Genomic DNA, 24,257 nt, shown 5'->3' with positions numbered 1-24,257 from the left:
CAAGAATCCAGGGTTGTAGTTTTTGTGTTGAGCAGGAGTTCCTATTGGCTGTAACAGTGAACTCGTTGTATCAGCCCCTGAAGGAGTTTCAAATTATCTGACATAATAGATTTGGCCCACTGCTGTCTCAGCGAGTGAATGGTGAATGGTCACTGAAGGCAGCAGTGACTCTGCACACTTAGATCTATTTTGGACTCGGACCACTCCTACCGTCTGCTATGAAATTTATCTCAATGACTGGACTTCACTTCAGTTCTGCTCTTAAACCAAGAATGTTACAGGACTCAGAGCAGCTTTGAAGTTAATCTCCAAGAATGAAGGGACTAACTGTCCCACAAACTCAGAATACACCTAACATTTAGAAATTTCATGTACCATAATAATAATGTTGCAGTGTTCACACCTATTTACACACAAGGCAAAGTGTCATCAAGTATTTAAAACTATGATTTATTGGTGACACAGAGCAGACTGATCAGCTGAACACATACAGTCTTACAGATTTACACTGAATTATGTATTACATAGTATCAGTCAGAATGTTTTTATCATTGCACTCTGGCTTGTTCACTAATATATTTCTTATCAGGTTTATTGATTCCTCCTTAACTAAAACTTACTCTCTGCAGTAGGGGGTGGGGTCTTAAATAACTTTCAGCATTAGAGACAGGGGCGATTTTAGCCCATTTTTAGGGGTGCTTAAGCACCCCTAAAAGGAATCAAAGCACCCCCAAAGATTTCTTACTTTTTTTGACAATATTTGCTCTTTGTGTGACACATTACTAAAAATATAAAAAGCATACAGTACTGTACTTGTTTGAGACGTAACATTTTAACAACAAAAGTATAGATAACCCCCCCCCCTCCCAAAATGGTTTGTTCCAGCTCTCCCCTACTCTGGCTCTAGCGCCGTTGCTGCCAGAGATGGTGGCTGAGACGCAGCGGAGTGGAGGTTTAAGTGCCTGGCTTAAAACAGGACATATTAGCTGCATTTAACCTTCAGTTACTCTTTATATAGTTAGGTAGGAGTCAGACCATGTTTCTTTTTAGCTGAAAAGCATTACACCAGGTAACCTGCAGTGTTGAAAACGTGTTTTCCGACAATGTTAGCTACCCTACAATCCGTCCTGCTCTGTAGTAAAATCAGCGACATTTGACCGTCCTGTTGCTCCCATTGAAATGTATACAGCCTATTTAAAATCTAAAACTTAAAATTGTCCGCAGCCTACTTTTGGTTACCACTGTCCTGTTTGAAATGGATACTAACTAGCTAACTGACTGAATGCCCATTAACCTTATAAACTCCTGGTGTGTGTGTGTGTGTGTGTGTGTACAGAGAGACAGCCAGGTTCATAATGGATATAAGGAAGTTTTTCCAAAAAAAGGAGCCACATTCAGGTAAAAGTGTAAAATCAAATGATCCGTCATTCAAGAATAATGTTGGATCAGTGTTTCAATGTTTATATCTTTTATTAGATGTTCATGTGGTTATTTGCCTTTTTGTTGAAAGTAGACTGAGAGAAGACTTTTTGTTAGTGATCTTATTAGAATTTTTTTCATATTAATGTAATTTTTCATCTAATTGAATACAATCTATTTGTGTATGATTGTCAGTCCAAAGAGGGAGAGAGGAAAGAGGGAACATGAGGAGAAAGTACAAGGTCAGGAAGAACCAGGTAAGAAAACAGACAGGGAACAGTGACAGGCACAACAGAAACTGTTAAACTGACAAAGAGAAAAAACCTGATTTTACTCACAATCTGGAAGTTGTGTCCTCCCTATATTAAAGCTGCTATACAGAATCTGCAAAACAAACTGGGTTGAAACATTTTTGACCCTCTTTAACAACATTCCAACATAACATTATCATTGATTGGGGAGATTAAAATTAATGATATATTTTTATGTGGTTCAGCCACAACTCTACTAAAACCTCAGCCGCAGTACATACATTACATTTGCACTCTATCAGAAAGTGCCAAACAGCCCTGGTGGAGTGAGGAGCTTTAAAGAGAAGCAGATGCTCTGTTTATATTCTAAAAATGTTTTAAGCTTGTTTCAAAGATTCTGTACAGCAGCTTTAAATGTTTTCCAAAAGCACACATACACTTAACTTATCAGTGTTTCTCAAACATTTTACAGTGTGTACCACCTGAGAAAAATGTCAAGCTCTCCTAAGTACCACTATGAAAGCATGAAAGTCATAAATCTTACAACACAAAATTAGTATTATTAAATTAGTTTCTGCAATAAAGATTTTTTTCATACATTGTATACATTCTACCACAGGCAAAGTTGCCTCCATTTTTATAGTTTTTATTAATATTTTGTAATAATTTATTTGTAATAATTTATTCTGTTTTGGGAGTGTTTTTTATGTATTTGTATTATATTATACATACACATTAAAAATGAATATCTGTCCAAAAAATGCACTCAGTTTACTTTTTACTCACAATGAGCATCATTCATTATTCTCCCCCAGTAATTAAGGTTAGGATATGTATTTTTTTCTATCCCAATCCATTCTTCTTTTGCAGCATTTAAATAACCCTTATCAGATTTGATGGTTTTGTTACAGACTTTTCAAAAAAGTGTTTTGCTTTTCTTTCACAAATGTGGGGATTAAATTGTGTTAAAATGTACAAAACAGTGATGTCATGTTTTGTGATGAGGACCCAGGCACAGAGAGACTTGATGAATTTAAGAATCTTATGATTTAATAAAGAAATTTGCAGACTTGCACAGAGATGGTAAAATTATGATGACTGATAACGGAGACGAAGATAACAGACGATGAGGACAGGGAGGAACAGGGGTTTAAGTGCACCAAGGAGACAGTCAGAGAGAACTTGGGACAATATTTAAGGATGCAGGGACTGACAGAGACAGGTTTATCTTGCCTGGCTGGGCAGCTCTCTGGGTGCTCAGCACCCCCAAAGTTCTGATCCTAGAACCGCCCCTGATTAGAGATGAAAAAAAAAAAAAAAAACACGACAAGAAACCCATTAATTGATCCATTAATTACTTGCACATGGTGTTACTATTGTGCTCTGGATCTTCTGGCTTCACAGAGTAACATGAGAAGAAAAGCAGTTCTCACACTCTGAAGGCCAATTCCATCTTCTCCATCACTTCCTCTTTAAAGCTACTCTACCCACCAAGCACCATCCACCATCAAATCAGGAGACTGGTGATTATTATATGAGGTAGTGAAAGTTTGTTTAATTAATGTTGAGGCTACAGATGAATCTTTTCTATTCTGTGTGGATTCGCATGTTAACCCTCAGGTCAGACTTAGAGCTGAATGTTTTTCCACATTCTGAGCAGCCAAAGGATTTCTACCATGTGTGAATCCTCAGGAGTTGTTTCAAATTTCCAAAGAGGCCAAATGTCTTGCCACACAGGGCAACTGAGTGGTTTCTCTCCTGTGTAGCTTTTTTTGTAGTGATGGGTCGGTCGCAAACGAAATGGCTCTTAGAGCTGACTCTTTGAAGTGAACGATGCAAGCCGTGGGGGTTTTTTTTCTTTCTCTTACCCTCTCTCTCACTTTTTTTCGCTTCACGCTGCACGTCACTCTTGTGTTTCTGCTGAGCAGAGACGGGAGGGGCGCAAACATAGCTGGACTGGCCATCGGGCATACCGGGCATTTGCCCTGTGGGCCGATGGTAATTTTTCGTTTTAAATGGGCCGATGTTTTGTTGTTGTTGTCTTTTTTTTCCGTAACCGTGTAAACAGTGAAAGGTGGCGGATTGGACAGATGCTGGCAAACGTGTAAAAATAACTCAATTGTTTGGTAGTGGCTATGGTGGAGCTTTCACAGATTCAGTAAAATTAGCAAGTGGTGGAGGCCAGCAGGTGGATGGGGGAAAGGGGAGGCGGAGGAGGAGAGACCCAAGGCGGCCGCCGGTCCGACTGTCAGGTGAAATGAGCTTCAGGTAAGAAGTTATGACCTGCAGTCTATCTGGGTCAGATATAAACCAAGTTTAGGTGGAGTTTATTTTCGTTGTGCTAACTTTTTACAGTCAGTTACAATAACTCGTACTGCGTACTAGCTAGCATGATGGAGTTTCGATACAGTTGGGCGGGTGCTATGATGTTACTGGTGAACTTTATTTTATTCATAAGGTTAGTTAGTCGAGTTGCCTATACCTCTGGTATTCAGAGTTAATATTACGTGTTTTGTATTGAGCTGAAAATAAACGCGATTTGTTCTGTACTTCAGCTACAATAAAAAAAAAGACAAAAAGCTGGATTTATTCTGTCTTTATGCTGTCAGCTGCCTCTTCTCTCATTCTCCCCCCTCCCTCTCCTGCTGCTACTTCAATCATGAAACTGATCAATGATCAGCGTTTCTGCCGCAAGTCCCGTCTCTCTTGCTTGTTTATCTCCCGCTTTGTGCCAGAAAGAGGAAACTAGCGGAGGTCGCGTTAAACAGCAGAAGCACCTTTAAACTGACAGCTGGTAACTGTGCAATGGCGGGTCTAGCAAAGTTTTGCCAGGGGGGCCAGGTAGGGCATTAACAGGGAGAGGGGGGCACAAAGAAATACTTTTCTTTCTTATTCTCATTTAAAATTTCAAGCTTTTAACAAATAATTATCCGAATCTTACAACCAAAGTTTTCATCTGATGTCAAATTTATAGAAATTCATTATTGTACATAGTAAGTTTTTTTCAGGGTCCCAACATAATTTTTTTTTTTTTTTTTTTTTTTTTTTTTTTTTTCTAAATGACATCAGAAACAGCAGTATGCGACATTACGTGATGGCAGAGCTTCAGTTCATCCTTTGTCTTTTTTTTTTTTTTTTTTTTTTTTTTTTAATAAATAGGACAGGGGGAATGAATGAGAGAGAGAGGGGGAGAGAAAGAAAGAAAACCAAAGGGGAGAAGAGACGGTGAGAAGGGGGGGGAAGAGAGACAAAAAAAAAAAAAAAAAACTCCTGGGTCACCTGTATGGAGGAAAAAAAAAACCAAACAAACAAACAAAAACAAACAGAGGAGACAGCAAACAACAAAGAGCAACATAATAATAGAGAAAACAAAGCACCATCACAATAGATATCAGTATTTACTAAGTAATAAACGATATTGTGCAGCACGCAAGATAGACAGCGCACAGTGTGCTTTGAGGCAGCAGCCAAGAAAGCTTTAGTCCGCGTCTGTGAATACCCATGTGTGCATACCTGTGTGGATCAGCATGCTTGCATTCCAAAGGTTTCTCCATGTAATGATCTGCTAGGGAGTGTGGGGGGGCCATAGCCCCGTCCTCCAGGGTGTGAAGCGGGTATGGAGGAGATCAAAACTCCAGACATCCAGAGGCCCCCAGAACACAAGAGACCATGGAAGACCAACAGAGGGGCAGCCGCGCCACTGTCCCAGTAAGAGCTGAGGAGAGTCCCAGATGAGGGCTCGCCCAGCAGCCGCGGAGCAGAAGTCAGGGGGAGTTGCAGTGACGCGCCCGTGAGCTCCGCCGGCCCCCAGCTGCGCCTGAGTGACCGAGCCCTAGGCCGAGAGGCCGGGGGCACCCCACCTCCAAAGGGGCCCGAGCGAGCCCCAGGCCCCAGGCCCCGACAAGCGGCCGCCAAGGAGTGTCCCAACATAATTACTTCAGAAGAAAGTACTGTACATGATGCCAGTATTTTCCCACATTTTCTAGATACTGTACTAGTACTTTGTGTAAAATGCCATCAAAAAGTCAGTTAAGTTTTATTCTTTCTCAAACTGTCTTTCTGTCTCCATTCACTTTTTAAAGGTTGCCATGTTAGAAAAAATATTTTGCCCTGCCATGCTGTTTATTGATATGGTAAATAAATAGTTTATGAAAATATCACTAAATCTGTCAATTATTATTTTTAATATTCAGTAATGGTCATGTCTTACATCTAGTCTTTTCTGTCTTAATGTCAGGTTTCCACCATATGTTGTAGATAGTTCAAGAAGTTAACTCAACCAAGCAGTCTTTGGGTTTCGGCTAAGTACTGTTTAGAATACCAGAATGGGGAGGATGGTGTAGGTTTAAGTTTATTAGATTGATACATATGTACCAACAAGACAGTGTACATCACTGTCACAACAACGTTTGTTTTCATTCAAAGGCTTTATGGTTTTTCCTGTAATACCTGGTGGGCTGGTCTCTAGTCAAAATGCCCGGGCTGATTTTTTGTCCCAGTCCAGCCCTGCGCTTAGGCACCGTGTTTCCTGCCAGGTAAGCGACGCTCAGCAACGTGGTGACGTCATTCGGGGCGACTGGAATCGATAAGGGAATCGTTTGCAAAAATGGCAAACAATTCCAAGGAATTGAAACAGTGGGAACCGGTTCTCAACAGGAACCGGGTTTCGATACCCATCCCTATTAGTGACCAGTGTTGGTCAAGTTACTTGAAAAAAGTAATCAGTAATTAATTACTGATTACTTCCCCAAAAAAGTAATCCCGTTACTTTACTGATTACTTATTTTCAAAAGTAATTAATTGCTTAGTTACTTAGTTACTTTTTAAAAACACGATTTACAACCTGAATAGGTGATAAAGTGATAGATCTTTCAGCCCAATTCTACTTTTTCTACATAATCCATCATACAAAATGTAATCAAATGGAAAAGTTCCTTTTTAAAACTTGTTTTATTAGTTTTAATCTTTTAACTTTATGCATTGAGCAAAAAATGTAATTATATGCAACATTCTCTGACTGGAAGAAATTTGTTTAATATTCAAACCTATTTTCTGCACATTCCAGCACATAAAATAAATATATATATATATATATATGTATATATATATATATGTGTTTACACTCACTCTTTGAGATGCAAGTAAAGCACAGCAGAAAATAAATAACATCAAAGACTCAGCGGTCCTGTTGCTCTATTTTCACCTGTAAAGCAGGAGTAGGGCAGGCGGAGGTTTACCCTGGTGCAGGTGTGCCGCAGCGGTCAGTGGAAGAATCCGCGAGTTTCTCTGTGAGTTTCCCATTACGTGGTAGCGCACTCAGTGCTTGCTTGGAAGTTTAGGAGTTTTTTTGCTGTAAAAAGAAGTTTTCTTCCCACGCACAACGGACGCTAATGTTTTTGTCACTTTTTATGGAATCAAACTCAAAGTAAGGTCAGTACTTCCACGCTTTAAACGCTGCACGCTCACATTCTCTCCCGCACTCGATATATTATCCATTGTTGCTCTGCACACAGCTGTTGTCACAAACGTCGCACTTGCTTACGTCACTGTCATGAGACATTCTCGCAAAAAATCACGGTTTTAGTAACGCAGCGTTCCTACGGGAAAGTAACGGTAATCTAATTACCGTTTTTGCAATAGTAATCCCTTACTTTACTCGTTACCTGAAAAAAGTAATCGGATTACAGAAACTGAGAAAACCACTGATAAAGGTATCAGTTTAAAAGGTATACATTGCCCCGTCCTTCAGTTATCGCATAAGAACATTTTCAGAAAACTTGACCTCTGACTTTTACCTTGAGGTTGAGAAAAATCATAATTACTTCTTTCTTGAGTTATCACATTCACAAGATTTACAGAAACCTAAAAAGTGCTTCAGTAAATATATTGTTATTGTGCAGGAGCATCACAAGCATTTAAGTTTTTGAGAAAAACATGTCAAATTGTGAATGTGAGTATGAGCACACAGAAAGGAGATGATAGTGGACATGAACAAGAAGAAGAGGCCTCGCCAGCCGCTGTTTATCCAGGAGAATGAAGTGGAGAGGGTGAGCAGCTTTTGGCACCTCAGCTTTCACATCAGTGAGGACCTCACTTGGACACTGAACACCACACAGCTGGTCAAGAAGGCTCAGCAGCGGCTGTATTTCCTGAGGAGGCTGAGGAAATTTGGTATGTTGGCCAAGATCCTCAGCAGCTTCTACAGCTGCACTGTGGAGAGCACATTGACCAGCCGCATCACTGCATGGTATGGCAGAACTACTGCTATGGATCGCAAACGCCTGCAGAGAGTGATAACAACTGCGGAGAAGATCATCAGGACTCTGCTGCCCTCTCTGCAGAGCATCTACCATCGCAGAGTCCAGAGGAGACCTGCCTCCACCCACAAAGACCCCACACACCCTCAACACGAACTGTTCACACTTCTGCCCTCGAGATGAAGGTTTAGAAGTGTGAAATCCAGAATGTCCCGACTCAACAACTCCTTCAGCCCCACTGCTATCAGACTCCTGAACAGCTGACGTAACTCAACTGCAATTTGCACAACAGGGGACGTTGCACACTAAGTTCATTTTGCACATTAAGCTCCTTTGTACATCCATCTACATTGACATCTGCATACCTCACTTGTCTACACTTATTTTTGTACTTGTGTTTTTATCTTTCGTTATTTTTATCCTTATTTTTATCTTTATTTATCTTCATATTTTTTCTTATTTTTATACTTATTTTTATCTTGTTCCTTTAAACCTTACCCTAACTTGGCATTTGCGTATGGACAGGAAAGGAAGAATTTCATTGCACAGAGAAATGCTATTTCTTCTGTATACATGACAATAAACACTCTGAATCTTGAATCTTTGAACAACTCGCTCGAGGAAATGACACACAGTCAGGATTTCTTTGATTCTTTATTTAACGTGAAACATTGCCAGCTTGGGGAAAAAACACAGGGTGATCCTGAGATTTAAGGAACAAACAGCAGCTTCAGATAAGACTTTCTGGTAGCTGAGATCAGCACCGTGTTAAGGACAAACACTTTGACCAGACTTTTGTGCGTGTACATTTTTATCCACAAAGTTCTTAAAAGGGTGCAAAACCCATCAGAGTATGGATGACATGTAACAGTAAAAGACACTGAATTTTAGGTTAGATTTAAGATTTCCAACAAAGACATAACACAGCCACAAAAATAAAAGGGTTAAAGTATTTAACAAAAAAATCAAAATGATCTTTAAAAACAGCTGTTTGTATCAAGTTATGTCACATTTTCTCAAATAAAATTAATATAATAAAGTAAAATAGACATTAATTCAAATAAAAAATTAAGTATAAAATATAAGAAAATGTTTGGTTTGTAGTGCCACCTTTTGTGTAGGAACACATGAGTAAAAATGTCATTGATCCAGCGTTGATGAGTCATATCAAGAAGTCAAAGCCTTTATGCCTTAGACTTTATGGACGCAGCTTTTTGTCGTTAATTTCTGAACTCTTGTGCTGCTTTTCCCTAACTCAGTAAGCCGTTGTAGAAATGACAAAATAAAGTAAATAGTGCACAGCGTGCGGTTGCTTTTTGTTACCCACTGATCACCGGTTACAAGTTGACTTCTTAAATTAATCTGTTTTTATTATTATATCAAACGTCATGTATCTGTTTTTGTCTCATCTCTCGTGCAAATTTCAGACAGGTGCTTTAAAAGCTTCACCTCAATGCCGTGACCCGGATTCGAACCGGGGTTGCTGCGGCCACAACGCAGAGTACTAACCACTATACGATCACGGCTGGTCAGCTGCAGACTGAAAGTCCATGTAGTCAGTCACCTCCAATCCACAGGAGTCCATTTTAAACCCACTAAGCAGAACTGTACGTTTTAAGTTTGACACGCTTAGGTCGTATCAACATTAGAACTACAAACATTTCGTGCTTTTCACTGCCAGTTACAGTCTGGATCTTGCTTTTTTTTTCTTATTTCACCGTAAAAACTGGAATCTGCGTGTAACAGCTGACCTGCACGATGTGCAGAAGAGCACCAAAATGTATTTACGGTCAGACCACGCGAGGTCCCTGTGTTAATGCAGATACTGTTACTGTGCCACGTGCGTAAATGTGCGCACCGTAGACACAGAGTTTGAGATCGATATGAAGGAAAAAACACAATAAAGATTGCAGATGATTATTTTCTGACCAGCCGTGATCGTATAGTGGTTAGTACTCTGCGTTGTGGCCGCAGCAACCCCGGTTCGAATCCGGGTCACGGCAGAGTGGATATGATTTCATTTTGGGGAGCTTCACACTTTAAGTGGTGACTAGTTGTTTTTGTGCGTTTCCATTTTTTGTCTTTTGTTCTCTTCTCACTCTACGTCCTGAGTACTGAGTCAGGATGTAGAGTGAGCACTCAGTACAGGTGTTTTGAGGCAACGAGTTTCCAAACATTTTTTAAGTTCTGGGAACTGATTAGACAAACCGTGGGTAACACAGGAAGTCAAAGCTGTCCTCAATATGAAGAAGAAGGCTTTCAGGAGCAAGTGAAGGAGGAGATGAAAGCAGCACAGCGGGAGGTGAAACGCTGCCTGAGGGAAGCAAAGGACACCTACAGGAGGAAGGTGGAGCAGAAGTTGGAGAGGAACAATATGAGGGAGGTCTGGAATGGTGTGAAAACCATCACAGGCCACAACACCAAGAAAAGCACAGTGGGGGGGACTGTGGAGAAGGCAAACGAACTCAACAACTTCTTCAACAGGTTTGACCAGCCCACAACCCCCCCACCCTCACCCTCACCTTTACTACAGAGTCCTCTCCCCACTCTCCTACCTCCCTCGCTTCCCCCCCTTCCTGACACCATGACACCCCCCTCCTCCAATCCCTCTCTCAGCAGAAAGACATCTCCCCCCCTCCCCTCCTCCCAAACATCTCCCAGTGTCACAGTGGATCAGGTCAGGAGACAACTGAGGAAGCTTCGCCCCAGGAAGGCAGCAGGCCCAGACAAGGTGTGTCCTAGGATGCTAAAGGCGTGTGCTGCTGAACTTGGGGGAGCCTCTACAACGAGTCTTCAATCTCAGTCTGCGACTGGGGAGAGTGCCCGCCCTATGGAAGACATCCTGCATCGTCCCGGTCCCCAAAAGGAACCGGCCCAATGAGCTGAATGACTTCCGACCGGTGGCACTGACGTCACATCTTATGAAGACTCTAGAGCGGCTCTTCCTCAACCTCCTCCGACCACAGGTGCAACATGCCCAGGACCCACTACAGTTTGCATACAAGGCGGGTGTCGGAGTGGAGGATGCCATCCTGTACCTCCTACACAGAGCCCACTCACACCTGGATGGGGGAAAAGGCACGGTCAGGATACTGTTTCTTGACTTTTCCAGTGCCTTTAATACCATCCGGCCCTGTATGCTTCAGGAAAAACTGAACAGGATGGAGGTGGACCCCTGCCTGGTGGCTTGGATATCCGACTACCCAGTGTTGGGGAGTAACGGAATACATGTACCGCCGTTACGTATTTAAAATACAAAATATGAGTAACTGTATTCCGTTACAGTTACCGTTTAAAAGGGTGGTATTCAGAATACAGTTACTTTGTTGAAATAAATGGATTACACTGCGGTACTTTCCTGTTTCATATTGTCGCGGGTCAGGACTGTTTGGGTTTTGTTTGACAGCTACGTTCTGTTGTTCCAGGCGGCAGCGTTACGGTTGCCATGGTTACAGGGCGACGCTCTCTCTCTCTCTGCGACTGTGTGTTTCCTGGGTGAGAGAGCGCCTTTTCGTTGTTGTGCTAAGCTAACAGGCAGAATGCTACAAGCATAGCTCTAAAGAATGTAGCATCATGGGCAGTGTAGTCCGTGTTGCAGAGAGAATGGACTGCCATACACATTATGGGTCTGTGAGCGCGAGGAGGGAGAAAAAAGGATAATGGAAAGGTACGAGCAGTCATCGAGCAAAAACGGGAGCTGGAAACATGTAAATATAATAATAACCACTGCAGCCAAGAAGAGTGCCTGACGAGCCCAGTTGTAAGTAAGCTATTAAGACTCGACTGTACACCGTGTTCGTGTTTTCCTCCGAAAACAATAAGTTCCGTTGGAGCAGCCTTTCAACGCCTCTCTCTGTCTCTCGCAAGAAAAGTTGACCCACACAACAAAGTAAAGCTATTTTTCGGCTACGAGCCGACAGGGACCCCGCCGTATTAGTCAGAGGTCCCTTTACTACAGTTCGGAGTCGCGGACCTTCAGTAATAGTAATAAATCACACAGCAATAGTACATTCACGTTGTTGTAAAAAGCATGATAATATATTAAGTAATCCAAAGTATTCAGAATACGTTACTGTCATTGAGTAACGTAACGGAATACGTTACAGAATACATTTTGGGGCATGTATTCTGTATTCTGTAATGGAATACATTTTAAAAGTAACCTTCCCAACACTGCGACTACCTCACCGACAGACCACAGTACGTCAGGCTGAAGGACATCACGTCTGACACTGTGGTCAGCAGCACAGGAGCACCACAGGGAACTGTGCTGTCCCCTCTTCTCTTCACCCTGTACACCTCTGACTTCTGCTACAACTCTGAATTATGCCACATTCAGAAGTTTGCAGATGACACGGCCATCATGGGGTGTATCTGGGATGATCAGGAAGAGGAGTACAGAAGTCTGGTGAGGAACTTTGTCGCATGGAGTCACACAAACCACCTGCAACTCAACACCTCAAAGACTAAGGAACTGGTTGTGGACTTCGGGAGGTCTAGAGCAGGTCCACTGCCGGTTCAGGTAGAGGGGGAGGAGGTGGAGGTGGTCAACAAGTACAAGTACCTCGGGCTGTGGGTGGACAATAAACTGGACTGGTCATGCAACACAGAGCACCTGTATAAAAAAGCCCAAAGCCGACTGTACTTCCTCAGGAGGCTGAGGTCTTTTAACATCTGCAGAAAGCTCCTGAGGATGTTTTACCAGTCGGTGGTTGCTGGAGTACTTTTCTATGCTGTGGTGTGCTGGGGGAGCAGCACAGCAAAGAAGGACTCATCCAGGCTGGAAAAACTGATCAGGAGGGCTAGCTCTGTGGTCGGCATGAAGCTGGACACTCTGGTGACAGTGGCAGAGAAAAGGACATTAAAGAAACTGCTGGGCATCCTCTGCACACGGCCATTAACAACCAGAAGAGTCTGTTCAGTGACAGGTTGCTTCTCCCCAAGACAAGAACTAACAGACTTAAAAACTCCTTTGTCCCACACGCCATCAGACTGTTTAACTCCTCTCTGGAGGGGAGAGGGAGGGGAAACAGGAGGACAAAGGAGGGGGGAACAACTAAGCTGTAGTGCCTCTTCACCTCACTGTGCAATACCTTGTGCAATACTTTTGTAAATAGTCAACAGTGCAATAGACTCAATACTTGAAATGTGCAATTCACTTGTATTTTTATTTTTTATTCCTATTTATTCTATTTATCCCCTTTGTATATTTTATTTATATTTGTCTCTGTATTTATATGTGTGTGTGTGTGTGTGTGTATATATATATATATATAACAATTCTGTAACTGTAACTTCGGTCGTTGCTGTGCTTTTTTTGGAAGTCGAATTTCCCAGAGGAACCCACCCGAGGGATTAATAAAGTTCTATCTTATCTTATCTTATTTTATGCCTTTACCGCCCTCTTGTGGCAAGATGTGATCATGTGTTTCCTTTGCTGAATTATTTGTCACTTAATGCCTTTAGGCTGCACCGATTGACTGATTGTCCACCTGCTCCAACTCCTTATGAAACACGTGTGTAATTGAATAATGATTGAAACTCTAATCATTATTCTGATGACAGTACAAAACTTGACTTTTACCTCGAGGTTGAGGAAAATTCTAGTTGTTTCTTTCTTGCGTTGTCACATTTACAAGAATTACAGAAATCTAAAAAGTGTTCCAGTAAATATGTTGTTATACTGCAAGAGCATCACAAGCATTCAACATGAAACCTTCCCAGCTTGGGGAAAAAACACAGGTGATCCTGAGATTTAATGAAGAAACAGCAGCTTCAGATAAGACTTTCTGGTAGCTGAGATCAGCACCGTGTTAAGCACGAACACTTTGACCAGACTTTGTGCGTGTACATTTTTATCCACAAAGTTGTTGAAAGGATGCAAAACCCATCAGAGTATGGATGACATGTAACAGTAAAAGACACTGAATTAAAACAAATGTGATTGAACAGAAGATTTCCAACAAAGACATAACACAGCCACAAAAATAAAAGGGTTAAAGTATTTTAAAAAATTCAAAATTAAGATAAAAACAACTATTTGTATCAAGTTATGTCACATTTTCTCAAAAACAATAAAAGTAATAAAGTAAAATAGTTATTCAAATAAAAAAATTAAGTATAAAATATAAGAAAATGTTTGGTTTGTAGTGCCACCTTTTGTGTAGGAACACATGAGTAAAAATGTCATTGATCCAGCGTTGATGAGTCATATCAAGAAGTCAAAGCCTTTATGCCTTAGACTTTATGGACGCAGCTTTTGTCGTTAATTTCTGAACTCTTGTGCTGCTTTTCCCTAACTCAGTAAGCCGTTGTAGAAATGACAAAATAAAGTAAATAGTGCACAGCGTGCGGTTGCTTTTTGTTACCCACTGATCACCGGTTACAAGTTGACTTCTTAAATTAATCTGTTTTTATTATTATATCAAACGTCATGTATCTGTTTTTGTCTCATCTCTCGTGCAAATTTCAGACAGGTGCTTTAAAAGCTTCACCTCATTGCCGTGACCCGGATTCGAACCGGGGTTGCTGCGGCCACAACGCAGAGTACTAACCACTATACGATCACGGCTGGTCAGAAAATAATCATCTGCAATCTTTATTGTGTTTTTTCCTTCATATCGATCTCAAACTCTGTGTCTACGGTGCGCACATTTACGCACGTGGCACAGTAACAGTATCTGCATTAACACAGGGACCTCGCGTGGTCTGACCGTAAATACATTTTGGTGCTCTTCTGCACATCGTGCAGGTCAGCTGTTACACGCAGATTCCAGTTTTTATGGTGAAGTAAGAAAAAAAGAAGCAAGATCCAGACTGTAACTGGCAGTGAAAAGCACGAAATGTTTGTAGTTCTAATGTTGATACGACCTAAGCGTGTCAAACTTAAAACGTACAGTCCTGCTTAGTGGGTTTAAAATGGACTCCTGTGGATTGGAGGTGACTGACTACATGGACTTTCAGTCTGTAGCTGACCAGCCGTGATCGTATAGTGGTTAGTACTCTGCGTTGTGGCCGCAGCAACCCCGGTTCGAATCCGCGTCACGGCATTGAGGTGAAGCTTTTAAAGCACCTGTCTGAAATTTGCACGAGAGATGAGACAAAAACAGATACATGACGTTTGATATAATAATAAAAACAGATTAATTTAAGAAGTCAACTTGTAACCGGTGATCAGTGGGTAACAAAAAGCAACCGCACGCTGTGCACTATTTACTTTATTTTGTCATTTCTACAACGGCTTACTGAGTTAGGGAAAAGCAGCACAAGAGTTCAGAAATTAACGACAAAAAGCTGCGTCCATAAAGTCTAAGGCATAAAGGCTTTGACTTCTTGATATGACTCATCAACGCTGGATCAATGACATTTTTACTCATGTGTTCCTACACAAAAGGTGGCACTACAAACCAAACATTTTCTTATATTTTATACTTAATTTTTTATTTGAATAACTATTTTACTTTATTACTTTTATTGTTTTTGAGAAAATGTGACATAACTTGATACAAATAGTTGTTTTTATCTTAATTTTGAATTTTTTAAAATACTTTAACCCTTTTATTTTTGTGGCTGTGTTATGTCTTTGTTGGAAATCTTCTGTTCAATCACATTTGTTTTAATTCAGTGTCTTTTACTGTTACATGTCATCCATACTCTGATGGGTTTTGCATCCTTTCAACAACTTTGTGGATAAAAATGTACACGCACAAAGTCTGGTCAAAGTGTTCGTGCTTAACACGGTGCTGATCTCAGCTACCAGAAAGTCTTATCTGAAGCTGCTGTTTCTTCATTAAATCTCAGGATCACCTGTGTTTTTTCCCCAAGCTGGGAAGGTTTCATGTTGAATGCTTGTGATGCTCTTGCAGTATAACAACATATTTACTGGAACACTTTTTAGATTTCTGTAATTCTTGTAAATGTGACAACGCAAGAAAGAAACAACTAGAATTTTCCTCAACCTCGAGGTAAAAGTCAAGTTTTGTACTGTCATCAGAATAATGTTTGGAAACTTGTTGCCTCAAAAAACCAGTACTGAGTACTCACTCTACTGAGCCGGTGTCCTACACTGGCTCTCGAGGCCTGGAGTTCCCTGCCCCTGCTTTAAAGAGAAGAAGCAAGAAGCACAAACCTCCAAACAGGAAGTGGTGAAAGGTGTTCCACATGTCTTGCAGGGCTTCTGGGAATTTCCTCCTCACGCCCTCTTGAACATGTCCTCTCAGAGTCTGAGCAGACTCTCCACCAGTGTCACAAAGACCCTTTTGGATCGAGTCTTCAAAACTCTCACAGCAATGGAGAAAAGGCCGTCTTCTCCCGCTCCATCAGAAACGACACAGTCCAGACCATCCTGACAAAAATCTGAGAGAAATATCCACAAGAAACTCTCCTCAACAACATTGCAAACTTTGCACCAGTTCTGCTCACTACAATCAGACTATCAGACGGGCATCTGTGCCACCCTCCTGGGAAGAGCTGATGAGAGCCCCAATCAAGGGGTCACCCAGCAGCCACGGAGCAGAAGCCAGAGGGGGCTGCAGTGATGTGCCCGCGGTGTGCAGTGATGTGCCCGCGGGCTCTGCCGGAAGTCAGCTGTGCCAGAGTAGACCGAGCCCCAGCCCCAGAGCCCGCAGAAGGGGCCCGACCCACCCCGATAGCTAACTGAGAACAGGGGTGTGTGAAGACCCCATAACTCCCTCCGTCTAGCGCAGTGTTGCTGCACGCTGTTCTAAAGCAGCGGTCCCCAACCCCCGGGCCCCGGACCGGTACTGGTCCGGGAGTCATTTGGTACCGGGCCACGAGAGTTGAGGCTCAGGTGTGAATGGTTTTCAGGGTTTTTATCGGTTTTCACCGTTATTTTGTTATCGTTTTGATCGTTAACTCGGTTTTCCTGGGTCTTTTCACGTGTGTTATGAATAAATCTTCTTTTTTTCAGTACCGGTATTAGTTTTATTTTGTTGTATTTATCCGCGACACCTTAAAGGCCGGTCCGTGAAAATATTGTCGGGCATAAACCGGTCCATGGCGCAAAAAAGGTTGGGGACCGCTGTTCTAAAGTGCATTTAAAACATGGGAGGGCATGGTGTTGTTAACAGGACATATTGGCATTATTATTTTTAAGAGAATCTGAACTTGTTCTTACAGCTAACATATCAACAACAGTAACTGAAAAAGGTAAATGAAATAAAAAAGTTTCCAATAACAATAACAATGCTCCACATCTTTGTTTTTAAGAGTCCACATATAAGTTTCCAGATAGCAGGATTTTAGTGTTTGAGTATTCTTCAGGACTTAAGAATATTAACAAAAGGAGCATCTTCACGCCACAAAGCTGATCAGAACCACACATGTCTTCCAACATCCACAGATCTGTGTTTTACAATTAAGAGGAAGTTTGCATGATGTTTTCCAAGTGCTCAAATCCTCAGAGGCCTATTTAGGAATAGAGTTGTACTGATCCAACATGAAAAAAATATCAGCATAAATGGCTGCATTACAAAAATAGTTATTTAGATAAAACATAACTTTAAATTTTCATTAATGGTTGCTCATGCATATGTGAAATAGAGTCCCAGATAATTTGGTTTATTTATTTCTAATTTATTACTTCAGCCAAAGTTAAAGCTTCAGTGGACAAAAGCAATTTAATCTTTCACAATCAAGCTCTTTTAAGTGCGAAAAGGAAAACCCAGCTGGGTAACTGCAGATTACCCAGCTGGGTTTTCAGTACCTGACCAGAAAAATGTTGGATGTAAATTACATCATTTAAATAGCTGCATTACTGGATTGTGGCATTTCTTAGGCATATGTTAAAAGCGAGAGTAAAACAATTTCTTAATAATTTTTACATCACAAATACGTTAATGTAGTAGAGAGAAATTATGCAGGTCACAGCATAAAAAAGTAAAATCTAATTCCCTGAACTTAAAAAAAAAAAAGGAAACTCATTGCCTCAAAAAAATTGTTTTCTCTACTCATGTCATTATGAGTAGGCCTCAGTTCCCTGCTTTTCAAGAATGGGGGTTTAATGAATTAAAAGAATTTGTGTGTCTTGTCAGTCACAAAGTAAACATGCTCTTCTTTTATTTTTAACTCTAAACATTTTATTAAATAGGACTTTATCCATCTACAGGCCGAGAATGCCACACAACATGAAGGGGATCAGTTACGTTTCACACTCCTTTTATTATAAATAATCAAATTGTTACATGTTTAAATTTACAAAAAAAAATGTCAAAATCAGTGTGTTAATGCTAGCTTATTTTAATAAACACAGCTGTCATATAACAAAGTAGAGTGGCACTAGCCAACACAGTAGAGCCGCCTCTGATATCTAGGACAGGTGTGTGTCATGGTGGTCCATAGGCAGATGTCAATAAACACTATTCTACTACTTCCAAGCACTTTACAACTTGTTGTCTAATGTGTGCCTTTCGATTGATTTTGTATTTATGTATATTTTTTTGTTTTGTTTTAAATAAATTTCTCCTGTGTGCTATTTATTCTTGCACCTAGTATTTATATTTTAATCCGGCAGAGGTGGTGTGGAGCACCCAACATTTGGTTGTACATGTACAATGACAATAAAGGTCTATTTTATTATATTCTATTCTGTTCTATTCTTTTCTAAGTAGGAGAATGATACGCGGGTAAAGCAAACACCGTAACAATTCCGAAAATCTTCAAAGGGATGAAGCTCCTTAATCTGATGCTCTTCTGTTACGCTTTTTATAACATTGTAGTCTATGTCTGCATTTCGGAAAACGCATGAAAGTTTCTCTGTCACTTCCAAGTGACTCCGTCACTGCGCATGTGCCAGAATGAACCGGAAGCCGTATGTGCGCCAGGCGGAAGCTCTAACGTCCTTTCTGCTCCCGGACTGCCATCATGGTGAGTTCGCCATGAAAGTGTCAGAGATTTAATATCTTTTTTTTAATGTAAATATGTAATTGCTGTGGGAAAAAATGGGGCCGTGTGTACTTTTAAGGCACTAATACACACATCTATGAGGTTTTTGTACAGTACTGTGTCAGTTTTGCGTTTTTAATGAGGTATTTGTAAGATGTCGGCAGTTCCCCGCAACACAACGTGGTCTATCAGGCTGAGTGGGCCTGAGAGCTGAGAGGGGAAGCACGCTCAGTTCGTAGACTTAAATCGCGTAACATAAATCTCGCTGGTTGGGCGTAGTGTGATTTTTAGGTAACTTATAAAAAACTGTTAAACGCACCCTTGTGTTCGGTGCCTATCGTAGTTAGCAGAAACAGTGGCTAGCTGACGTTAGCTAATTGGTACAATGCATCGCCGGGTAGTCACACAGTCTCCTTAAATGCCCCTTATTTATATATATATATATATATATATATATATATATATATATATATATATATATATATAAGGTTTTCGTATGTTCTGTTTTTAACGCTAAATTTATTTAACAAAGCTTGTAAAGCACCTATCTAATCAAACAAAAGGTGCCCAGCTTCCTCCTCAGCCTCTCGGCACTCTGGTGAGCAGTGCTCTGCTCTCTTTTTCTGCTCCAGGTGTTCAAGCGCTTCGTTGAGATCGGCCGTGTGGCCTACGTCTCGTTCGGACCCCATGCTGGCAAGCTGGTGGCCATCGTGGATGTCATTGACCAAAACAGAGTGAGTGCTCTGGATTATAGCTGGTAGGTCAGTGTGGGCCCCTACATTTGACTTATTGATGTGAACTGTCTTTTGTGGTTTCTAGGCTCTTGTTGATGGTCCCTGCACAGGGGTGAGGAGGCAGTCCATGCCCTTCAAGTGCATGCACCTCACAGACTATGTCATCAAAATTCCCCACAGGTGAGTGTGGATAGTGATCATATTTAGTAATGGATATTCCAGCTATGAACAGGGCTGTAGAGCGCCGATGGGAGCAAGAATCTGGTTGTGTTTTGGTGCTGCTTTAGGTGTATATAATGTGAAACAGTAATGATCACCCATGTTATCAGTACTTAACATTTGTGGTGGTCCACAGTGCTCGCCAGAAGTTTGTGAGGAAAGCCTGGGAGAAGGCCCAAGTCAACGAGAAGTGGACGGAGAGCAGCTGGGCCAAGAAGATCGAGGCAAGACAGAAGGTAAGGCCGTGTTTCACTTTCTAAAGTTTTTAAGTTAGTGTTATGGGAGAAAGGGGGACACTTAAACACTGAATTAAATAGTCTTTAATATTGTTTTAATGGCAAATCCAAAATAGTTTTGGAGGGGGGGAAAGGAGGACGCGGATGTGAAAACCCATCATTAAACATCTCACGTCTGTCTGCTGGGTTGATAGATGTGATTTCATTATTTGTGATTTATTGATGGTGAAGACATAATCTCATTAAACGTGTGACCAGTGTGGTCTAAGATGCTGCTTTCTTGCAATATGATTCCAGTTGTTTGTTGTACTTGTCTGTTCTGATGTTTGCAGTGGTAATGACTTCAGTTGGTGGTGGAAGCTCACCACCTTATCAATAGCTGTAGAAAATACTGAACTGGTTACCACATAGTTCACATAGACCAGTCTGCCAGCACCAGTTTCATACAAAACTTTTTTTCAGTCGAATGAAGCTATACCACATACAATACACAAAGAAAAACTATCACAGTATTTTGGGTGGTACTTACAGAACTGTTTCCAAAAGGTTCACGTCTGAAGACATAAGATTACACAAATGCCTCTGAGGGTTTAACAGCAATGTTGTGATACCTTGTAGTAGAGCAGGGCGATATGACCAAAAATATTTATCACGATATACATTTGAAAATTTGCGATAACGATATAATTGACACCAGACAAAATACTTTACAACTCCACAACTTTATTAGTGCAAAAAACCCCATCAATGTATTTTCACTTAAACAAGCAGCTGTTTTTTATGTGCATTAAAGTTATATAAAAACGTAACAATGCAAATTCCTTGCTGACAGTTTAACCAAAATGCATTTCGAGTGGAAACTGGCCGACATATCCTCAGCATAACCATGTATAATATCCACAAAACTTAAAAAGAGGTTATACACACACAATACGGTAATATTATGTTGAAGCACAGTACGTATCACTCCGCGAGGCGCCTGCCTAATATAGCTGTAATGCTCCGACATTCCATCAAGCGGTGCGGGTTCGTAGCTTAGCAAAGTCGTACTGAAACATTTGACAGATTTTCGAGCGCCGTGTGTACGACATGAAATCGTTTCGAGGTCAGCAAACACAACCAGAGTTCATACATAAGGCACACAGGATTATAAGGGGCACTGTCGATTTTCAGAAAAATCAAAGGATTGATTTTAAGTGTGCCGTATTTTCCAAACAACACGGTAATAACGACGGCCCGCTAGCATGCTGTACCAAAAATAGTGCTTTGTTGTGTATCTGACGGACGAAAGCTAAACCAGTTCCACACCACTGAAGCTGCAGAATTTTTACAAACAAATTCTGGTTCATCGGTTTCATTCAACGATCCGCTTTCGCCCTTCTTATTCTCCATTGCCGCCATGTAAACATAGGAACTGCGCATGCGCGTTTTACCCATGTTCTATCGCGATATTTCATTTTCCTATCGTTGCCCAAAATTACACTGGTATTACCGTGAACGGTATGATATAGCCCAGCCCTACCTTGTAGCTCACTTAGTGTGCACCTTAGAGGTTAAGGTCGGATCTGTCATTACTAAACAAAAGTTAAACAAAATTGCTGTGTACACTTCATTTTTGCGTGACTGTGTAACAGATTGTTCTAGTCTAGTTGGTCACAGCAATGCAGAAGATTATATATATATGGCGACATATATAAAATGGGTTCATTACTAGGACAAATATCTTCAGTGCAGATTGGAATTACTTCAAATGCTTAAAATAATCGACAGTACGATGAATCAAATGTGGCGAGCAGAGTATTCACACCTTAACCAAAGTTCATGAAGTCTCAGATCCAGAACAAGGATGTCTCGGTGAGCCTGAGAAGGGTTGTGGAAAGTATCTGCCCTTACTTTCTTAGACCCCGGAGCCTGTGATGGGAAAGGTTTCGAGCCTGGTGGAAGTTGTTGTGATGGAGATTCAGTGTTGGTACTTGTGTTTTACTTTCACCTGTTTGGCCGTCTGCCACAGCTGAATGGATTCTAGTCAGTCACACAAAAAAGCAAACCACCCCCAGGCGCTCTCTGACCCTTGCCTCTTGGATTTCTTTGCAGAAGGCCAAGATGTCTGACTTCGACCGCTACAAGGTGATGAAGGCCAAGAGAATGGTAAGTGTGGCAAAAACACAAAATGCCTCAAATATGTGAGCCAAGTAAGCAAGCAGAGTGGCTTCAGATTATTCCTGAGGTTCAAACACTGGAACCCTCAGCTCTGATATTTCCTGCCTGTTAAACATGCTCTTTGAGGCTGCACTGTCACTATATACACACATGGTTAGAGCTTCTGAGGTTAGTGGATAGTGATTTAGTTAGTGATTGTGCCAGTAAGCAGGGTGCAGGTCAGTAGTGTTTATCCTCCAGCAGTCACTGAATATTTTTTAATGCATTCTGTTTTGTTTTTTCCTTTGCAGAGGAACAAGATCATCAAGCATGAGGTGAAGAAGCTGCAGAAGGAGGCTGCAAAGAAGTGAACAGTTTCTACAAAATAAATGTCCTGTTCAATTGTTCTCCTGTTGTCTTCTCTTCTTTTATCATCAGATTGAAACTGCTTTAGACCTTTAAACCTGAGCTGCTGGTACATAGAAATACCAAAACCCAAATTTTGATATGAGGACATTATCCCTAAAGTTTCCAAAGCTTCTGTGAACTCAGAAAAGTAACTGATGTAAAAACATAGAGCAAAGTAATAGAGTAAATGTTCTTAAAGTATTGGGTAAAATTTGTAATCACAGCTTATTTGAAGCTTTGAGACGGGATGTCTACAACACAGAGTTGGCTGCTTTCATAAAGTTATTTTTTTTGTCATTCTAATATCTGTGCTGACCACCTTAAATTAAATATTTCATCTGGGCATATGGCCTCCTTTACAGTAATGCTTAAAGTACTGAAATGAACAACCAAACTTTAAACTTAAGAATTCAAAATAAAATGTTTTTTTAAAAGATCAAAGATCCATAATATCCAGGCTTGTGTCTGTAACCAAGCTGGAGTCATAACACTGTTAACATGAGCAAAATGCAGGATGTGCAGGACTATAACTGTTACAGTCAAATATATATGGACCTGTGAGCAATGCCTAAGTTTGTTTTACATTAAGCTGATGCAGGAACATACTTGTAATACACAGTGGTGCATAAAAATGAAGCAGAAAGCAGGAAATGAAGTGTTTGTGTAATAACTCATAAGGAGCCCATCACAATCCCTGTCAATGTATTACAAACTATAAACATTCCAGCGACACTGGTGTAATCACTATAAGAGTAATAAATGTACAAAAGGTCATTTCTGCCCAGTGTACTTTAATCTGTATATGTCTTACTTATAGGCTATCTATTATACCTGGGATCAAGGTTAACCTATCCAACCACACTTAATATGACAACTGACAGTCAACTAATCATTTAACGTAAATACTTCCGTTTTTAATTACTCTGTGCTTCCTAATTTAGCCTCAACGTGTCGCTAAAGTGATCGTTGGAGTGTAAGGCAAAAAAAACCAAACAAACATAAAAACCGAGCGCCAAGAACCATTTTGTCACTTGGCCACTAGATGGCAGTCTTGGTTAATCTTGGCTGATGTAGTGGAGCATAGCCTCTTTGTCTCTTCATATTTACTTAAAAACAAGTGATAGTTTTTCAGATGTTTAAATCTGAGCCACTAAATGCAAAGCTGACGTGCGTCATTTTGCTCAGTAAATCATTTGTTTAAATAACTGTTAGCTGTGAGATGTTTAGTATGGTAATTATGTGGTAAAGCACAGAGCAGCTTTGCACCAATTCTTTGAAACAGATTCCCTACTTTTATTTTTAAAGAGCTTTTTTATAGCGCTCCCCAGTCCTGGCTGAAATAAGCCACCATTTTGGGAGATGCTGTCATCAGCCAAACAGGTTCCTCTTCAAACCTCAGAGAGGAGCTTGTAAATATTACATAACAGCGCGCTTGAACGTCTCCCAGCTGGTTGGGTGCACAGAGCAGGGACACGGAGATAATGCGCCCGAGGACTGGAGGAGGCCTGCAATCGGAGGTCCGATTCACAGCTGCTCTGGTTTTTACAGTATCATTAAAACACAAATAACGATGATAACGAGCCTTGGTTCTGTTTTGGGGCCGAGCCGCATTAAACATCCCGGGATATATTTCACCCTGAAAGCGTTAAATGACTAATGCCGGGCTGTAGAGCAGGAGCACAGGTCAGTTAA

The 24,257-nt window shown here is 41.0% G+C and overlaps 1 protein-coding gene, 1 long non-coding RNA gene and 3 other non-coding genes across 5 annotated transcripts; 3 read left to right on the top strand and 2 right to left on the bottom strand.

The window, feature by feature from the left end:
* Nucleotides 1-929: 929 nt before the first annotated feature.
* On the top strand, nt 930-2,235 carry LOC147304335 (uncharacterized). The gene is made up of 3 exons (XR_015126794.1): nt 930-1,069; nt 1,337-1,398; nt 1,615-2,235. It is a non-coding gene; the product is annotated as an uncharacterized LOC147304335 (long non-coding RNA).
* Nucleotides 2,236-9,381: 7,146 nt separating this feature from the next.
* On the bottom strand, nt 9,382-9,453 carry trnah-gug (transfer RNA histidin (anticodon GUG)). The gene has a single exon. It is a non-coding gene; the product is annotated as a tRNA-His (tRNA).
* A 405-nt stretch (nt 9,454-9,858) lies between these two features.
* On the top strand, nt 9,859-9,930 carry trnah-gug (transfer RNA histidin (anticodon GUG)). The gene has a single exon. It is a non-coding gene; the product is annotated as a tRNA-His (tRNA).
* Nucleotides 9,931-14,426: 4,496 nt separating this feature from the next.
* On the bottom strand, nt 14,427-14,498 carry trnah-gug (transfer RNA histidin (anticodon GUG)). Its single transcript has one exon. It is a non-coding gene; the product is annotated as a tRNA-His (tRNA).
* Nucleotides 14,499-18,752: 4,254 nt separating this feature from the next.
* rpl14 (ribosomal protein L14) lies at nt 18,753-22,564 on the top strand. The gene is made up of 6 exons (XM_086280696.1): nt 18,753-18,811; nt 19,462-19,563; nt 19,649-19,743; nt 19,919-20,018; nt 22,113-22,166; nt 22,469-22,564. The coding sequence occupies exons 1-6, from the start codon at nt 18,809-18,811 to the stop codon at nt 22,526-22,528; spliced, it is 414 nt and encodes a 137-aa protein (XP_086136822.1). The 5' UTR covers nt 18,753-18,808; the 3' UTR covers nt 22,529-22,564.
* The last annotated feature ends 1,693 nt before the right edge of the window (nt 22,565-24,257 follow it).

The sequence above is a fragment of the Aulonocara sp. 'chitande type north' Nkhata Bay genome, linkage group LG22, assembly GCF_057382095.1.
Source record: "Aulonocara sp. 'chitande type north' Nkhata Bay isolate Kocher_YH1m ecotype deep benthic linkage group LG22, A_spYH_male_GT1.1, whole genome shotgun sequence".
In the NCBI taxonomy this organism is placed as follows: domain Eukaryota; kingdom Metazoa; phylum Chordata; class Actinopteri; order Cichliformes; family Cichlidae; genus Aulonocara; species Aulonocara sp. 'chitande type north' Nkhata Bay.
The sequence above is the reverse complement of the archived record's forward strand: the minus strand, read 5'-3'. Positions and strand labels throughout refer to the sequence as shown.